At 32.2% G+C, this 18,404-nt stretch overlaps 1 protein-coding gene across 2 annotated transcripts in view; it reads left to right on the top strand.

Annotated features, from left to right (window-relative positions):
• LOC143042603 (ATP-binding cassette sub-family E member 1-like) overlaps positions 1-17,730 on the top strand; it is a 34,817-nt gene extending 17,087 nt beyond the window's left edge. For both annotated transcript variants that reach the window (XM_076215004.1, XM_076215005.1), the window contains exons 10-16: positions 8,507-8,656; positions 9,580-9,711; positions 10,716-10,885; positions 11,956-12,098; positions 14,330-14,452; positions 14,973-15,084; positions 16,179-17,730. In XM_076215004.1, coding sequence (XP_076071119.1) covers positions 8,507-8,656; positions 9,580-9,711; positions 10,716-10,885; positions 11,956-12,098; positions 14,330-14,452; positions 14,973-15,084; positions 16,179-16,226 — 878 coding nt within the window. In that variant the 3' untranslated portion in view covers positions 16,227-17,730. The remainder of the gene's footprint in view (positions 1-8,506; positions 8,657-9,579; positions 9,712-10,715; positions 10,886-11,955; positions 12,099-14,329; positions 14,453-14,972; positions 15,085-16,178) is intronic.
• The last annotated feature ends 674 nt before the right edge of the window (positions 17,731-18,404 follow it).

The raw sequence follows: 18,404 nt of genomic DNA, 5'->3' as shown, positions 1-18,404 counted from the left end.
GTCGGCTATAAAGGGGGAATGACACGGTGTCCGCCCCCTTTTGTTGAAAAATAAATATTGATTATATAGGGAATCACTTGAGAATGACTGGAGCTGGTCCTCTCATGACATTATCAGTTAGTCTCCCCTCTCCTTATATATATAAAAAAAAATATGGATCTGCCACTGAGAACAAGTTTAATAAATTAAAAAAAAGAATGTGTCACTAGTATACACGGATGCCCAATCCGCACTATCATTTTCTATGTTTAACAGACCAAGGACTATCTTTAATTAGTATAGAAAGTCCCTGAGTGGACTGAGGAAATGAGGTAATTCTTATTTGGCATTAAATTTAGAAAGATCATATCATTGTGAACATGTGTACTAAGTTTAAAATTGATTGGATATCAACTTCATGAAACACTACCTCGACCAAAAACTTCAACCTGAAGCGGGACAGACGGACGAACGAACAAACGAACAGACAAGACCAGAAACAATGCTGAGAATGGAACATCCAAAATATATATTTTTAATCTTTATTGCAAAATTACACCCATAAGGGTCAAGCAATATAAACAAACATTGTAATATAAGGTAATCTTATACACTCCCACTCCTGAAACACAAACAAAATTAAAAGTCATCTGATTGCAATCTTACAACTGTTAATACTGATGAAGTCGCTTTATCATTGATTTATAAGATACAAGTTGTGACCTTCGAAATTGTTTTATATTATTTTATTTATATATTTTCCTATAGACTTTTAAGGTACCTCCGTTGTCCTTAAAAAAATCCCTTCCATAATATCCAAAACTTCATCGTTGATTTGAAAAAAAAATGATTTTAGATTTTCGATTATCAATTGAAATGAACCTACTAGAGCCTCAACTTTCAAGCGCACAATAATGTCAATCATTACACATCACTTTAACCCTTTAATTGACATTCCACAATCGGTCAGTAACATCACCTGTGTTTATAGTTACAGGGTATTTCCCGCCGTTGGACAATCCCGTGCAGTCGACACAATTGATTTTTAACATTCTCTATTATGAGCGAGGTCAAGTTTTAGATCAAGTTAATTACATATATTTTTAACGTTAATTATATATATTAATTATTAAAAAAAAACGTATCATCATTTCTTTTCTTTTCTTTTTTTTTTGCTAGTATAGTAAATAAATCTCAATCCCGGGATTTAGATACACTTAACATTAGACCTGGAAGTGCCTTCTTATAAATGGAGAAACTGTCTTTCACATTAAAATTTAAAAGAATATTATCGCTCAGGCATATTTTAAATTTTGTAATAAGATGATTGGTTGTTGGTTGTTTAACTTCCAGTGGCAAATATTCCATAAATGTCAGGACGAACTTAGTTTTAAGATCGAACTCTCAAAAAATAATTGAAAAACAGTAATGATGACAGAAGAACTTTGATACGTGTGAAATAACCATCCAATCTTTTAAATATAACTTATTTATATTTCAAAAAGTAACAGATTAGTTTACAAGACGTGCATTGACGTACTTTCATATCTTTAAAATGGAACTTCTTTGTCTAAAAGACAACCAACGAGTTGTCGAAATCCAGTTGCATGCATACTATATACATACATATGCATATTATGCATCGACGATCGTTGTATTACGTAACATACTGCTATACCAATTGACCCCTGATATCATCTAAGGTTAGAACTTCCTCCAGGCCGTTCATTTTATTTTTGTTCCAATAAACGGTTCTTGAATCAATTATAATTTCTGAAGTATTTACGATGAAAGCATTATTCTCAAATCGTCTTACACAATGATAAAATTGTATTTATACCACAATTGAAAAGTAATTTAATAAAACAAATGACAGATGAACTGATTAATTATAAAGATGAATGTATGTCCATATGCTCATATATATATATACACATTCGGACTAAAATTCGCAACTAGTTATTATCTCATCGTAGCATATTGTTAATTTTGCTAATATATGCCTTCAACCCCAAGAGGTATCAATGTGCATTTCATTCTGAAAGATTAATGGATCAGCAGGTGATCAAGACCGTTTTAAAAATTCCTATTTGCCAATGAAGTTTAAATGATCTGCGGCCTCAGAAATACACATGTATTTTTCCATCATAAAAGTAAACCTTTAACCCCGAGAAATATATAATCTGTTTCTCTCTAAATTTACAGAAACATTATCATATGTGATAAATTTTTGAAAATTCCTTATATCTCAATCGATTAATGATACTAGTAGTTCTGTAAACTTCTACATATATCACAATCTGTACCTCAATACAACCGTCCCTCACACTTAACGGATTATACAACGATCAATTAATGATTGAACGTCGCTCACGCATAACGGATTATACAACCGACCTTTTAATAACCGTCGCTCACGCATCACTGGTTCTATCAATGACTCAATACACACCCGTTTTATCGGACAAACGGATAATTCCCTGAGACATGGAAAATCTCCGGAGAACCGCAAAATATTCTGTAAAACGGAAAATTTACGATGAACCTCTATTTATTATCCGTTCCGCGCAGATTGGCCAAAAAACACCGATTTTTTTACAAAAATCACGGTGATTTTCCAAATAGGTCTGCCAGTGTAGGTCTTCCATCAACTTGAAGCATGTGTTGTGAATTTTTTAAAAAGAAGTGAAAAAATAGGGTTTTACAGTTCACTGAACATGCTGAAGATGTTCTTCTTTTACATGGTCTTTCCCACGGTTTCAAATGCACTTTTTTGTTCGGTTGTACCAGATTTGCCACAGGTGTAATACAAATTAAATAAAATTCATAGAACAGTTTGTCAAACCAATGATGAGGAAGATAATTTGCTGTTCACATTCAGACTTTTCTGGTGACTTTGTCTTTCTGAGGTTGAGGTCAATGTATTTAGAATATTTACCTCTTGTTTGTCAATATATGGAATAGCTTTACAAACTTTGTCACACATTTTTCAAGTACTATCTAGCATGACTGCTTTATATTTTGTCATTAGCACTACAGTGCTGAGTTACAACATGTGGCATGTTGAAGCCCTTCACCTACTTTCTGTTTTCCATTTCTTTCGATTATGAGTTGAGTATACTTAGCATGTCAATGAGTGCATTTTTGTTATCTTTACTGCGGTTAGGTTGAGTTCTCAATTACATGACTGCTTAAGTGCCAGTTTTAACGGTTATTTGAGTCCAACATTAACAAATTCTTTATTTAATGTTGCTTGTCCATGCCTTTTCTTGTGTATGTTGGTAGGGAATTTCAGCAGTTTATTTAACGTATTCTTGAGTATTGTTTTATAATGGTCTTCTCCCAGTCTTTTTAATGCACTTTTTATACCAAATATATACAGAATGCATTTAGAGTAAATAATACCTTGAAGGAAAGTGTTTTGTCAAACCAATGATGAGGAAGATAATTTGCTGTTCACATTCAGACTTTTCTGGTGACTTTGTCTTTCTGAGGTTGAAGTCAATGTATATGATATAAATTTGTATGTTTAAAAAAAAAAGATTTGGTATGATTGCCAATGACAATGAAGGTGACAACTCTTCACAAGAGTTCAAATAACATTGGTTTATTTCAAGGAAAAAATACATTTTTGGGCTAATTTGCTATTGCATTTTTAATCTCAATTGCCCTTTTCTCTAAACGCACCACCTGAATGATAATTGTGTGTCATGCTCACATCTTAGTGAAAATTAACAATAGAACTAATGATGAGTAAGATAAATTGCTGTTCACATTCAGACTTTTCTGGTGACCAATTATCCTTTCTGAGGTCTGGTTCAATTCTGAATGATACACAATGATACAGCCGATTGCGTTGCATGTTTAGCTAAAGGTAATGTCTTTGGCTAGCTTGCATGTTAGCTGAATTGTGAAGTCATTATTAGGTAAGGTATACTACCCTTTCTTTCCAAGTAGTCTAATTCGATAATATGTCGGACTAGTCTATTTTTAAAGGAGGGCAGTTTACCTAACCAAATAATGACTTTACAGTACAGCTAGCAAGCAAGCTAGCCAAAGATATTACCTTTACTTGCACACTCAATGCAATTGACTGTAAATCTTAAAAGTCATTGATAGTATGGCTTGAATGGGCAGGTAGGTAAGTATGTAGGAAATGTTTGTAGTTCTTGTTTATTTTGGCCTTATCCAGGGTGTTTATAACCATTTCACCTTTGACTGCCCAGACAAAATTATTTTTTCTTTGAAAGCCCTATGTTTGAGTCAAATGAAAATTGATACTTGCTAGTGAAAGTTGAGAATTTTTTTAATTATGTATGGAAATATAGACATTCTGATTTAGGCTTGTAGCTAGAAAAGTTTTTGGCACAAGGCTGATATGTAAGAATGCTCAGTTGATTTTGACACAGTTTTCAGCAAAAAGGAATACCATGTTTATACTTTCATCCAGCCAAAATACAAAGAAAGATAAGGCAATGTTTTTGAGCAGAAATTTAACAGAATAATGCTACTTCTGGTCGGCCATGATTCACTGTCAGCTGTCTGAATGATAAAAAAAAAATGGATTAATGATCTTTTTGTATAGAAAACAACACAGAATGAAATAAAAACATATAAAACAATGAGAAAAGTGTTTGGTTGAACCAATGACGAGTAAGATAATTTGCTGTTCACATTCAGACCTTTTCTGGTGACTAATGGTCTTAACTGAGGTTGTTATAATTCTGAAGGCAACATGACTGCTAAGCTTCAGGCCAAATAAAAGTGTATTTGTGGTTTTAGTTACCAAATCCACCCTATTTTAAACCCCTGACCCTAGAACTTTTTTTTTATAAAACAATGATGAATAAGATAATTTGCTGTTCACATTCAGACTTTTCTGGTGACAAATGGTCTTAACTGAGGTTGGTTATAATTCTGAAGGTAACATGACTACTCAGCTTTATAGTCATACATGTTAATTAAGATTCTGTTCTATAAAGAAATTCAGCTGTCTGAATTGGTTAAAAAAGGTTAGACGAATTTGTACCAAATATGACACAGATAGTATTATAAGTGTACAAAACAATAAAAAATAGTGTTAAGATAAAACAATGATGATGAATAAGATAATTTGCTGTTCACATTCAGACTTTTCTGGTGACAAATGGTCTTAACTGAGGTTGGATTTAAATCTGAAGCCTGTCAAGTAAAATTTTATTCTTTAAAGAAATTTGAGCTTGTTAAGGATATCTAATTTTTGGCAACTGGTAACCGTTTGTATTCGAAAGTTACTTTTGCTGCTAGTTTGCTAATAATGTTACTCGTATTGAAGTTTATAAATAGACAAGATGCCATGCACTACAGGATTATGAACATGTATTTAAATTTCTTAATCATGTTTATTGAAACAAATTTGAACTAGCTATCAACACAGTTCTTGAAAATTTGACTTTTCTGCCTGAAAACCATGAGTTGCTTAATACTTACATGTATATGGATGATTACTGTAAATGATTATATTACGGAAACTGAACTCTCTTGTTGATTCAATTTTCCCGAAAATGATACAGTATTCAAAAATTGTAAATATGATAAAGGGATATCTGTCCCTACAAGCAAACCATTTAACACAAATAGTTCTACTACACTGAGGTTGTGAGCTCAAACTCCTATGTGGGTGCATTCTTCTTGTTCCTTAATTGATTAGGATTGTCCGTTTTCTATCGAAGGTCGATTGTTTTCTCCAGCTTCCTCCAAGTTAAGAATATGGCCGCCACAAAATAGCCCAAAAGTGACGTTAAAACACCAACAATTAATCGATCTTGACACGATTTTTATATGACCGCAAAAATTGAATATTTTTTGGTCGTATCAGGGTTCTCGCTAAGGATTTCTGAAGGCAAGTCCAGGGACTCGTCATTTTTGGCCATGGTGAGTCCAACAGCAAGAAGAAGATAATTTATTGCAATATAATGTAATATTTTAGTCTCCATGGCCTACCACAGCAATGAAATCACATTAAATTCAGATTTCTTTTAAACTAAAGCTATAAAATGATGATATTTGTGTTTAACCGTGTTCAGTTTATACAAAATATTTCAATCTTGATGCATCTGTGGACTCACCAGTTTTGGAAATGATGAGTCCAGACAGATTTTGATGAGTCCAGGACACATGGACTCGCCTTAGTGAGAACCCTGTCGTATATTGGTATCACGTTGGCGGCGTCGTTGTCTAAAGACTTTCGGTTTTCGCACTATAACTTTAGTATAAGTAAATAGAAATCTATGAAATTTAAAGACAAGGTTTTTGACCATAAAAGGAAGGTTGGGATTGATTTGGGAGTTTTTGGTCCCAACAGTTGAGGAATAAGGGCCCAAAGGGTCCAAAATTAAACTTTGTTTGATTTCAACAAAAATTGAATTCTTGGGGTTTTTTGATATGCTAAATCTAAACATGTACTTAGATTTTTGTTATTATGGGCCCAGTTTTCAAGTTGGTCCAAATCATGGTCCAAAATTAAACTTTGTTTGATTTCAACAAAAATTGAATCCTTGGGGTTCTTTGATATGTTGAATCTAAACATACCGTATACTTAGATTTTTGATTATAGGCCCAGTTTTCAATTTGGTCCAAATTGGGGTCCAAAACTAAACTTTTTTTGATTTCAACAAAAAATGTATATATATATATGGGGTTCTTTGATATATGCTTAATCTAACCATGTATTTAGATTTTTGATGTTTGGGCCCCGGTTATCAAATTGGTCCACATTGAGGTCTAAAGGGTCCAAAATTAAACTTTATTTGATTTCATCAAAAATTGAATTCTTGGGGTTCTTTGATATGATGAATCTAACCATGTTTTTAGATTTTGGATATTGGACCATAATAGGTAATGTCCAATTTAAAATTTAAAGTTTTTTAGTTTAAGTTCTTAGACCACACATAGATGCCAACCATAACGATTTTTCCGTAGTTTTTCCGATTTTGCGATAAAAACTACGCTATTACGATCAAAGTCAAATAGTTACGGATTCCCAATCATCGCCGTTCAATTTTGTAAAACGCGGATTTTTATCATTACTTTTCTGTTCTGGTCCGGTACTTAGAAAACGCCAATGTAATGCCTCCGGTTTCTCGGGAGTATTAGCCTATTGTTGGGAACTAACTGACTTCCGAAGAGGCATACCTGCATTTTAAAGTAGCTTTTCCCCTTTCTCTACCTCTCCTTGACAAAACGAAAATGTACGAGTGGAGAACATCTACAAAATTAATGAATGGAATACATACTAAAGACAACATGTTGAATGACAAATTTTAGTGCACATCATTTAGCAACCACTTGTCAGTAATTTTTATTGGTAAATGCAAGTTTATGAATGACTACTGAAAACTTTTCAAAAATACGGAAAATTTGATAGTTTGTTACGAATTGTGTCAAAATGGGGTTGGCATCTATGGACCACATTCAGTATGTGTCAGAAACCTGTGTTGTGTCAACTATTTAATCACAATCCAAATTCAGAGCTGTATCAAGCTTGAATGTTGTCTCCATACTTGCCCCAATGTTCAGGGTTCGAACTCTGCGGTCGTATAAAGCTGTGCCCTGTGGAGCATCTGGTTGAAAATGTGGTGAATATTTTGCTAAACATATTTAAGATTACTGTAAATGATTACTGTAAATGATTACATTTCGGAAACTGAACTATCTTGTTGATTCTATTTTCCCGAAAATGATACAGTATTGATGTTTTATATAGGGATTTTTGTCGCTACAATCAAATGTGTTGAAAATGGACCGTTTAATCAAACCATGAGTATTTACCTACATATATTGATGATTACTGTTAATGATTATATTACGGAAACTGAACTATCTTGTTGATTCAATTTTCCCGAAAATGATAACAGTAATCATAAAGTATACATATTATATAGTGATATCTGTTCCTACAAGCAAAACAATAAAGTGTTTTCCCTGAAATTAATTGTTTTAGGGGAGAGGCTTGGAAGGCACTTTAATTAAAATTTGATGGGTGGTGGTTATATAATAAACATTAAAAGGAAATATCCAATTAAAAATTGATGCATAGTGGAATCAAATAAAAAGTGCCTTACTGCCCCCCATACATTATTTATTTTTGGAACAGCCCTAATATAATTCTTAAAAATATTGAAGATTACTGTAAATGATTATATTACGGAAACTGAACTTTCTTGTTGATTCATTTTTCCCGAAAATGATACAGTTTTGATGAAATACACATATAAATATGATTATATACAGATATCTGTTGCTACAAGCAAACCTTTTATAATTATATTTGTTGAACATGTAACTTTGTTTAATACAAACCATGAATACTTATCTAATACCTACATATATTGTTGATTTATACTGTAAATGATTATATTAAGGAAACTGAAATATCTTGTTGATTCAATTTTCCCGAAAATGATACAGATTTAATGAAGTACACAAATGATTTAGTCATTTCTGATGCTGAAACCAATTTTAACAATGGTTATCATTTCTTTGACAGGTATCAATATATTTTTGGATGGATTTGTGCCAACAGAGAATTTGAGATTCCGAGAAACTTCATTGACATTTAAAGTGGCAGAAACAGCTATGGAAGAAGAAATAAAAAGAATGTGCAGATACGAATACCCTAATCAGAAAAAATTCTTAGGTAGGTTGAACAAAAATGTTACTTTTATGAAATGACATAAAATTATCTGTAAGGATTGGGGGAAACAATACTTGGTTTTTATTTCTAGGGAAAAAAGAGAATTATAGAAGTCTTCTGGAATGGTTTATAATTTAGTTTAGTAGATGGTATTCTTATGCCCCCTCCATGACTGATGGGGCCATTAAGATGTCTTCAGTAGTCCCATTGGATTGGACTATGGTCCAAGAAAATGATGCACATTAGCATAAGTATACTGTTGAACCAGTGATGAAGAAAAAATAAAATTGCTGTTCACATTCAGACATTTCTGGTGAAAAATTTCTTCTGAGGTTCAATAGAAAACTTAATGATCATACAACAAAAATTTGAAGAATAAGTTGTGTTAGATTTAGGTTGTGAAGTTGTACAAAAATATTACAGTGAATTATATATGGCTTTTAAAATTAGAGAGAGCTTGTGTAAACTTGTTAACTGTACACAAACACATTACCGTTGTAAATAAACTCATCATAGATACCAGGACTAAATTTTGTATATACGCCAGACGCACGTTTCGTCTACAAAAAGACTCATCAGTAACGCTCGAATCCAAAAAAGTAAAAAAGGCCAAATAAAGTACAAAGTTGAAGAGCATTGAGGACCAAAATTCCTAAAAGTTTTGCCAAATCCAGCTAAGGGTATCTATGCCTGTGGTAAAAAAGCCTTAGTATTTCAAAAATTCAAAATTTTGTAAACAGTTTATTTATAAATATAACCATATCAATGATAATTCATGTCGGCACAAAAAGTGCTGACTACTGGGGTGGTGATACCCTCGGGGAAATAAATCTCCACCAGCAGTGGCATCGACCCAGTGGTCGTTTTTGCACAAATGTTTTACTTGTTACTTAATAAATCATGTTAATTTTGTCTTTTTTTTTCAGGAAATTTCACACTCTCTGTAAAAACAGGCCAGTTCACAGATTCAGAAATTATTGTAATGTTGGGAGAGAATGGAACAGGGAAGACGACATTCATCAGAATGCTGGCAGGAAAATTAGCCCCAGATGAAGGAGGTAAGAAGATAATATATCATATACTTTTAAAACAAAAATAGCTCACAGATCATCTTGTTACAGTTAATTTCCTAATGCATGTAAAGCAAGACTTTGGTTAGCTTGCTTGCTTTGTTTGTATATTGTATGATTTATTTTGGATAATATCCAATTAAATTCAAATATGATATATACAGGTTGAACTATGCCTACATAAACTGTTTAAAGATGTCAATCTTATTTACAAAGCTTGTATAAACAATTATACAAACAAAGCAAGCAAACCAACCAAAGTTTTACTTTGCAAGCACTAGGAATTCAGCTGTATAAATAAATAGCTGACAGTTCATCTTGTTATTTAAATTGTACAAGTATTTTATTTGACTAGCTATTATAGATATCTGCATGGGTTCCAATGTGTTTGGACTTTTGGCTAAGAAAATGATGCACATATGTGTACTGTTGAACCAGTGATGAAGAAAACATAAAATTGCTGTTCACATTCAGACATTTCTGGTGAAAAATTTATTCTGAGGTTCAATTGTATACTTTAAGTTGACAAAAAATGCTTTAAATGTTCAGGATTCAAATATAGATGATTTAAAGCAGAGTATTTAATCATGGGAATGACTATTGGGGTAAACTTTGGTAAGGCATGGTACTTATCATATCCTTACACTTCTCAACACAAAGGGACCTTTGTATTTGCTTCTCCTAGATACCTATTTCAGACTTGCATTAAACTTTTTTCAGTATATAGCATATTATATCATTATGTACTGCCCTTTCATATTTGGTGTTTCCTGAAAGCAAAATGTAGACTAACATTGATTTATGTGGAGAGGGGGTATTGTTATGTTAGTTTTATGTTCACACAGTAACTTAAAGTTTGTTTGTGTACCTGAAGGAAAAGTTTGTTTATTTTACTAAATGAAATGTGAAAACATTGATCAATGTTCATGATGTTATGTATAGACTTATAATATATTTCTTATGATATGTTCAAATGAAATATTGTTTTTCAGGCTCCTGTCCTGTATTGAATGTGAGTTATAAACCCCAGAAGATCAGTCCTAAGTCTCAAGGAACAGTGCGACAGTTATTGCACGATAGGATCCGTGATGCCTACATCCACCCTCAGTTTGTTACTGATGTGATGAAACCCATGATGATGGAAGCTATCATTGACCAAGAGGTTTGTACACTGTTTTAGCAAATACTTTTGTCTTCATCGTGCTGGTGGTATTTATTCCTCTATTTGTTGTGACAATTTTATAGATTAAATTTTTTAGTTTTTTTTGTACGAAATTGAAAGAGTGGATTGTTTGACATCTGATGCCTTATAGAATGTATGTCAGTCAGCTAGGAAAATGAGGGCAAATAAAAAAAAAAATATGATCAGAATTGTCTGATGAGGATTGCTGAGAATGATCTTATTCAAATGTGAAAATAAATAAATCTTAATTTACACGGAAAGTATATACATACAGTAAGCTTAGAGTGATGTTGATTATTACTGTAAATGATTATATTACGGAAACTGAACTATTTTGTTGATTCAATTTTCCCGAAAATGATAACAGTAATCATGAGATGTACACATTTTATAGAGTTATGTCAGCGACCGTTTTCAGAAGCTTAAATATGAGTAGATGTCAAAATAAGCAGTACAAGTATCCCTTACGAGAACATATTTTCTAATCATGCAGGGGCGGATCCAGCCATTTTAAAAGGGGGGTTCCCAACTCAGGACAAAGGGGGGTTCCAACTATATGTCCCCATTCAAATGCATTGATCATCCAAAAAAAAGGAGGGTTCCAACCCCCGGAACCCTCCCCCTGGATCCGCCACTGTCATGCAAATCCATATTTTATTTGAATAATAACATTTTAGCTAGGAATGCATGGACCTTAATATCTGCATGGAAAAAAATATGCAAATCATTTTTAGGTTTCTAAATTTTGAAGAAAGATTAATTTTACATTTGCTTTTAGCATTGCAGGTATTTTCTCCTGATGTCAGCATTTTCCATGTGAATCAGTTCTACATTATCCATAAATTATCTTTAATATCCAGTGTTAATCTCTTCTCTTGCTGCATACTAGACACACCTATATTTTATGCAGATATATGTGTATAATGTTTGTTTACAATTGAAAAAGTACATTTTATTCTCAAATCAAAACACAATAAATAAAGTAAATCTGCAGAAAACAAAGGTATATTTGGTATTTTATTTCAGTTACACCTATTTTGTAATTACAGGTTCAGAATTTATCTGGAGGAGAGTTGCAGAGAGTGGCCTTAGTACTCTGTCTAGGTAAACCAGCTGATGTATACCTGATTGACGAACCTTCAGCTTATCTGGACTCTGAACAGCGTTTACACGCTGCCAAGGTCATTAAGAGGTGAGCAAACTGTTCTGGTCTCCTTGATAGTGTGTTGCTTAGCTCAACATTGAGTGGCACATATTACATATTTACGATCAGAATGAATTAAACATTCAATTAATTTAAGATGTTTCTGCTTTAAATGGGATAAAGTGAATGAAAACTGCCACTTTCAAAAAGGGGTCCAGTTCAAAAGTTTTAAGACCTTTAGCCTTGGTACATGTCACCCACAGATATTAAAAAGTTGTTACTGTGTACTATACTTTGAAATTAATTATATATACATTCAGTAAGAACTGATTTATTACTCTGATAAGGAAAAGTTAACATTGATCTTTTAAAAAGTTCGTTTGTTTGACAGACACTAGACAAATTTGATAATAGACAAAAATGCTTTTAAACAAGGAAGATTACTGTAAAGGATTATATTACGGATGCTGAACTTAAATGTTGAGTAATTTTCCCGAACATGATACAGTAGTGATGCAAAGAAAAATATTAAGTTTTATTAAGATAAGAAGATATGGAATAGTGTCAATGAGACAATTCTCCACCAGAGACCTGACGACATAGTAGTTGACAACTAAAGGTCACTACAGCCTTCAACCACAAGCAAAATCAATACTGCATAGTAAGCTATAAAAGGCTTCAAAAGACAAATATAAAAATAGGCCATATGAGAGAACTAATGAAAATAAAATTGAGAATGGAAATGGGGAATGTGTCAAAGAGACAACCCCGAACATAGAGCAGACAACTAATTTATGTACCAAACAAGTAAAGCAAACATGGATCTTATGTTGGTCTGTATGAAAGATTACTGTAAATGATTATATTACGGAATCTGAACTTTTTTGTTGATTCATTTTTCCCGAAAATGATACAGTAACCAACTATAGGTCACTGTACGGCCTTCAACAATGAGTAAAACCCATACTGCATAGTAAGCTATTATTTAAAAAGGCTTTGAAAAGACAACTGCAAAACAATTCAAATGAGAAAATTTAAGGCCTAATTTTTTGTTCAAAATAAATACAACATATATGGATCTTATGTTGGCCCTGGATGAAAGATTACTGTAAATGATTATATTACGGAATCTGAACTTTTTTGTTGATTCATTTTTCCCGAAAATGATACAGTTATCATTCAGTGTAAAAAAAATATTGTGATTTATGTTGCAACTAGCAACTAGGAAGATTTACTAATGTTTACTGATAGCTTGATTTGTGAAGACAACAAAATTAATAACTCAAGTATCTTTCATTAAGTAAAAATAATAATCATGAAAACTAGTGTTAAAGTTGATCATGTTGATTAGTCAAAACTATTTTTTATGCCCCACCTACGATAGTAGAGGGGCATTATGTTTTCTGGTCTGTGCGTCCGTCTGTCCGTTCGTTCGTCCGTCTGCCCCGCTTCAGGTTAAAGTTTTTGGTCAAGGTACTTTTTGATGAAGTTGAAGTCCAATCAACTTGAAACTTAGTATACATGTGCCCTATGATATGATCTTTCTAATTTTAATGCCAAATTAGAGAATTTATTCCAATTTCACGGTCCACTAAACATAGAATATGATAGTGCGAGTGGGGCATCCGTGTACTGTGGACACATTCTTGTTTATTTTTTTTTCAAATTTTTCAGCTGGAAGTGAAGTGGAAGGGGAATACAAAAAGTTATAAATAGGGTTGTTTCAATTATAAAGTTTAGTGCGAAATCACAATAGAAACTGAAATATAAGTCTTTAATTACTAAAAATATAATATTGATCTACTTTAGAATTATTTGTTTGATGGACATAGAAAAGTTTGATAATGGACAGAAATGCTATTAACAAGGAAGATTACTGTAAATGATTATATTACGGATGCTGAACTTAAATGTTGAGTAATTTTCCCGAAAATGATACAGTAATCTGACATGAAGAAAAGGGTACAAGAACTAGGGCTTTATTAATTTCATTAACATATTTTGTGTGTTAGCTAGACCAAAACAGTGTAATGGAATATACTTCTTTTCTCATTAAAACATTTAAAAAGAATAATAAAAGTCATGCGTGAAAAATTCCATTAATTAAGACAGCTTGCTACAGCCTTAGGTTATCACCTGAAATCATGAAAAAAAGAAGATTTGTTTCACCAATAGCAAAAGAAATTTAGTCAGACTAGTAATTATTTAGTCAAACCGTTGTTTCAATCATACTCCAATGAATTTAACATGCATATTGAATCACTTTTATTTTTCAACAGATTTATTCTTCATGCCAAGAAAACAGCCTTCGTGGTAGAGCACGATTTCATCATGGCTACCTACCTAGCTGACAGAGTTGTTGTGTTTGAAGGAAACCCAGGCATTGATACAATTGCAAACTCGTAAGTGGCTTGGATTTTTTTCTCATGATATCTTGACACAAAATGTACCCAGCAGGGTTAAGGGTTAACAACAATCTTTTTTGCATGGCCTGATAAGTGGAACAATATTTCCATCTATTGTGCCGTTAACATTACATAACAAAAAAAAGAAAAAAAGGATAATTTGTAAACTAGTTTTTTAGCCTTCATCAATTAGAGAAAAATACATATTGTAAATGGCCCCCAAAATGTAGAACAGTTAAGGGCGTAATTTATTATATGTTGAAAACTTGTAAATCTATTTTGATTATACAAACCAAAGGAAAAATCATGATGAAATTCATCATCTACAAATAGAATGAGACCAGTTGTTACAACAGGGTAGGCATCTCCTGATATGCAAGATCACCTGCCATGATAAAACAATACGAGTTCTTGAAAAGTAAATGAAATAGGTAAGAGTCCTGGATTCCAAAGGTACAATTGTAATACAATAGGAAGAATAATTTTTAAATTGTTTTTGTGTTTATTTTATTGACAGACCATCATCCTTACTCAATGGAATGAATAAGTTTTTGAGGTCTTTGGAGATAACATTCAGAAGAGATCCCAACAACTTCAGACCAAGAATCAACAAACGCCACTCAGTCAAGGTAAAATATACACTGAACTTAAAAATACTGATCGAAGAGTTTTATTTAAATAGAGGCCTTCGCTTGTGGTTTTATCATTTATTTCAAGGTTTCCATTAGTTATCATTTATTTCAAGGTTTCCATTAGTTATCATTTATTTCAAGGTTTCCATTAGTTGAGTTCTTATTATACCTTATTGGTCCCACAAAATTTTTTTCCTCCATGCATAACATCTTTGGCAAGCATCAAATTAGATTTCACAAAATAATTTCCACTCATGAAGTATCTCATGATTGCAGATGATTATATTACGGAGACTGAATAAACTATTTCTGCTGAAATATTTTCCCGAAAATGATGTAATTATTGAAATACTATTTAGTGGAAAATTGTGTTGATTTCGTCTTTACAGAAGACTTCCCTTGTGGTCTACCAGTTTGAAAGATTCTGCATTTCATTCTAGTACAGAAAGGTATTTTCTTGACACATCAATGTGTTATTGTCCTGAATATGCAGGAAGTATTTGTACTGGTTGTTAAGCAGTAATCAGTCAATCATTTTAGCCTCCATCAATTGCACATGAAATTAGCGTAATAATGTTGGTTTGCATTTATAAAGGAGCCAATGTTTGTTAAAACATGTATTCCATTAAAATGGATGTGTGAGGGTAAGAGTGGACTTTCAAAATCACAATATTGTCAACACATTCTTTTGAATAAATCAAATGAAAAAAAACTATCCTAAATATGCTATATTACCAGCATGCACCATGCCAACAAATTAAACAATCCTTTTCCTTCTTGTGTTATCAATGGAATAGCTTTTCATCAAATAGAACAGTCAATGTTGCATAAAACTTGGTCTTGGATGTTTTCAGTCTCAACTGATGCCATCACTACATAACTTTGATAATTGCTGTCTTGTTTGGTCATAGCTATGTGGTGACAGTGTGGCAAATTGAACATGGGTATTTTGCCTCTAGTTCTTTTCTTCTTGCCGTTATGATCCTAAATGAAAATAATGTAACTCCTTTATATCGTGAAAGGAATTTGTACATTTTATATGATTCAATTAATTGACAAAATATCTAAACCTTTTTGATCTTCCATTTCAGGATTCAGAACAGAAGAAGACTGGGAACTTTTTCTTCCTCGAGGACTGAAATTGTTTTAACAACAATACAAATAATTCTTCCTGCATGGGCTGTCCGCGGCAAACTGGTGGTGTTACGACAAGACCAATTGGAGCATGAAGCAAACTTTGACCTCTATGCATGTTATTGAGCTATATATAGAAGACCTTTTGCCGCTCAAGGGAAAAATAGCTGTCAATTATCAATTTGTTAATGATCATGTGATAGATTTGAAATGATGAGGATTCTGAAATTATTTTTGTTGGGATATGTATTGTGTAATTGATGATATGAATTTTGAATCAAGGGCATTTGCTTTTAATAGCAGAAATAGTCGTCTCATATATCATAGGTTGTAAATGCAGTAAGGCTTTTTTTTTTTTGACAACTGTTTTTACTACGTTTGAATATCTATCTGACCCTTGTAAAATGTTAATGCCAAAATATATTTTGACTATGTGTCAACGATTAATGAAAGTGTAGAGAAATTGACCAGCAACGTGAAATTCAAGTATTATCCACAGTTTATTATTTATATAAAATATTTGTAAGTGCTAACTTCAGGCATTAAAATTGATAATTGTTGAAATGGGGTCAGCCATATTCTATCAGAGTTAATCACATGTGTACACTTTTTTGGTCCAGTTGTTGTCTTTTTTACACATTCCCCATTTCCTTTCTCAATTCTACATTTGTCAAGATTGTAGTCAATTGGGAAACTTATGTCATATATATATAGTAGCAAAGTTAATTAGTTGAAGACCAGCATTATTACTACGATTCTTCTTGATTAGGAACTTTGGATATAAGGCTCTTTCAAACAATTTTTAAAAGTCCCAAAAAGAAAGATATGGAACTGCATTAAAAACACCTTACAGTATGGAAAATCATCTCACAAGCAAGTGGACTCATCTAAATGCCAAATTCATAAGATTCCTATAAATTTGAAATGCATTTGTGATATATGGAAGAATGGTCATATTTTCAACAGAAACCATTATTCAAATTCATTAAAACTTTCTAACATTACTTGCACAGGTATATAATACAGACAGAATGTTGATATAGTTAGTTCTCTGTACACTTGTGAGTAATATTGATAATTATGGATGACCTTCAAGACAAATTTTGTATCATTGTAAGTGGTGTTGACAGCTATTTTGACTACTGTGATAGAAGGCTGGACAGGATTGTAACCTGTTGCAGGATAAATTGATTTATTTTTATACATTGTTAATTATTTATTTGCATTTTTAAAACTTAACGGTAAGATGTTGGTTCCTAAAATGTTAAGATTTCATGGAAACTTGGTGAAAAGATTGTCTTTTTTTTTAAGTTGATTAATTCCATAAATTACAGTCAAAGACAAATTTTCCTTTGAAATATCTGTTTTTTAAGACATTTGGCAAAAGATGAAAGGCTTTGAAATAGTTTTCATGAAAGTTAAGGCAAATAATTTATTTATTATATCACATACAAATATTTTAAAGTTCAATATCAAAAGAAAAATAAAAACTTTACAAGCTAAAAACTATTGAGTGTATTCCGTTATTAGTCAAAACCAAGTGCTAATCTGAAAAATGATCTTTGACATTCTTATTTAAATTGTAAAAGACTATGACATGATTTTATATGTTCTTTGCATGTCTTTGTTCATAAGGTGCTATTTAAAAGTTTGTACTAAATACTATCAGTTAATGTATTCTTTCTTATTTAGATTATTAAACTGGTATTAAGTTTTTATGGTCAAGTTTAAAAAATAACTTAATTTATTCTTTTCTGAGCAATTAATATTTCATCTGGTAGGTTTCAACAATTTTGTGAAAAACTACTGAATTTTTTTGTCATAATTGTTCAGGGCTATTCCAGAAAAAAATGTATGGGGGGGTTGGAAGGCACTTTTTGTCAGCACCCGCCACCCAGGCAATTGTAATTGAGACTTATAGTGCATTATAGTGTGAAAAGTTGCTCTGATACCCATCACCCATGTATTATTAATACAATGTGCCTTCCAACCCCCCAATACATTTTTTTCTGGAATAGCCCTCACACACAAAAATTGTTCAATGTAAATATAAAAAAGAAGATGTGCTATGATTGCCAATGAAACAACTCTCCACAACCATTTGTTTAAGTGGTTGAGATTTACACACATTTCTATTTGAATGAAATCTGTAGATTATATGTATCATGCAAATTTATTGTTGG

The sequence above is a fragment of the Mytilus galloprovincialis genome, chromosome 8 (genome assembly GCF_965363235.1).
Source record: "Mytilus galloprovincialis chromosome 8, xbMytGall1.hap1.1, whole genome shotgun sequence".
Lineage (NCBI taxonomy): Eukaryota > Metazoa > Mollusca > Bivalvia > Mytilida > Mytilidae > Mytilus > Mytilus galloprovincialis.
Note: the sequence above shows the minus strand (reverse complement) of the source record. Positions and strands in the feature narration are given on the sequence as shown.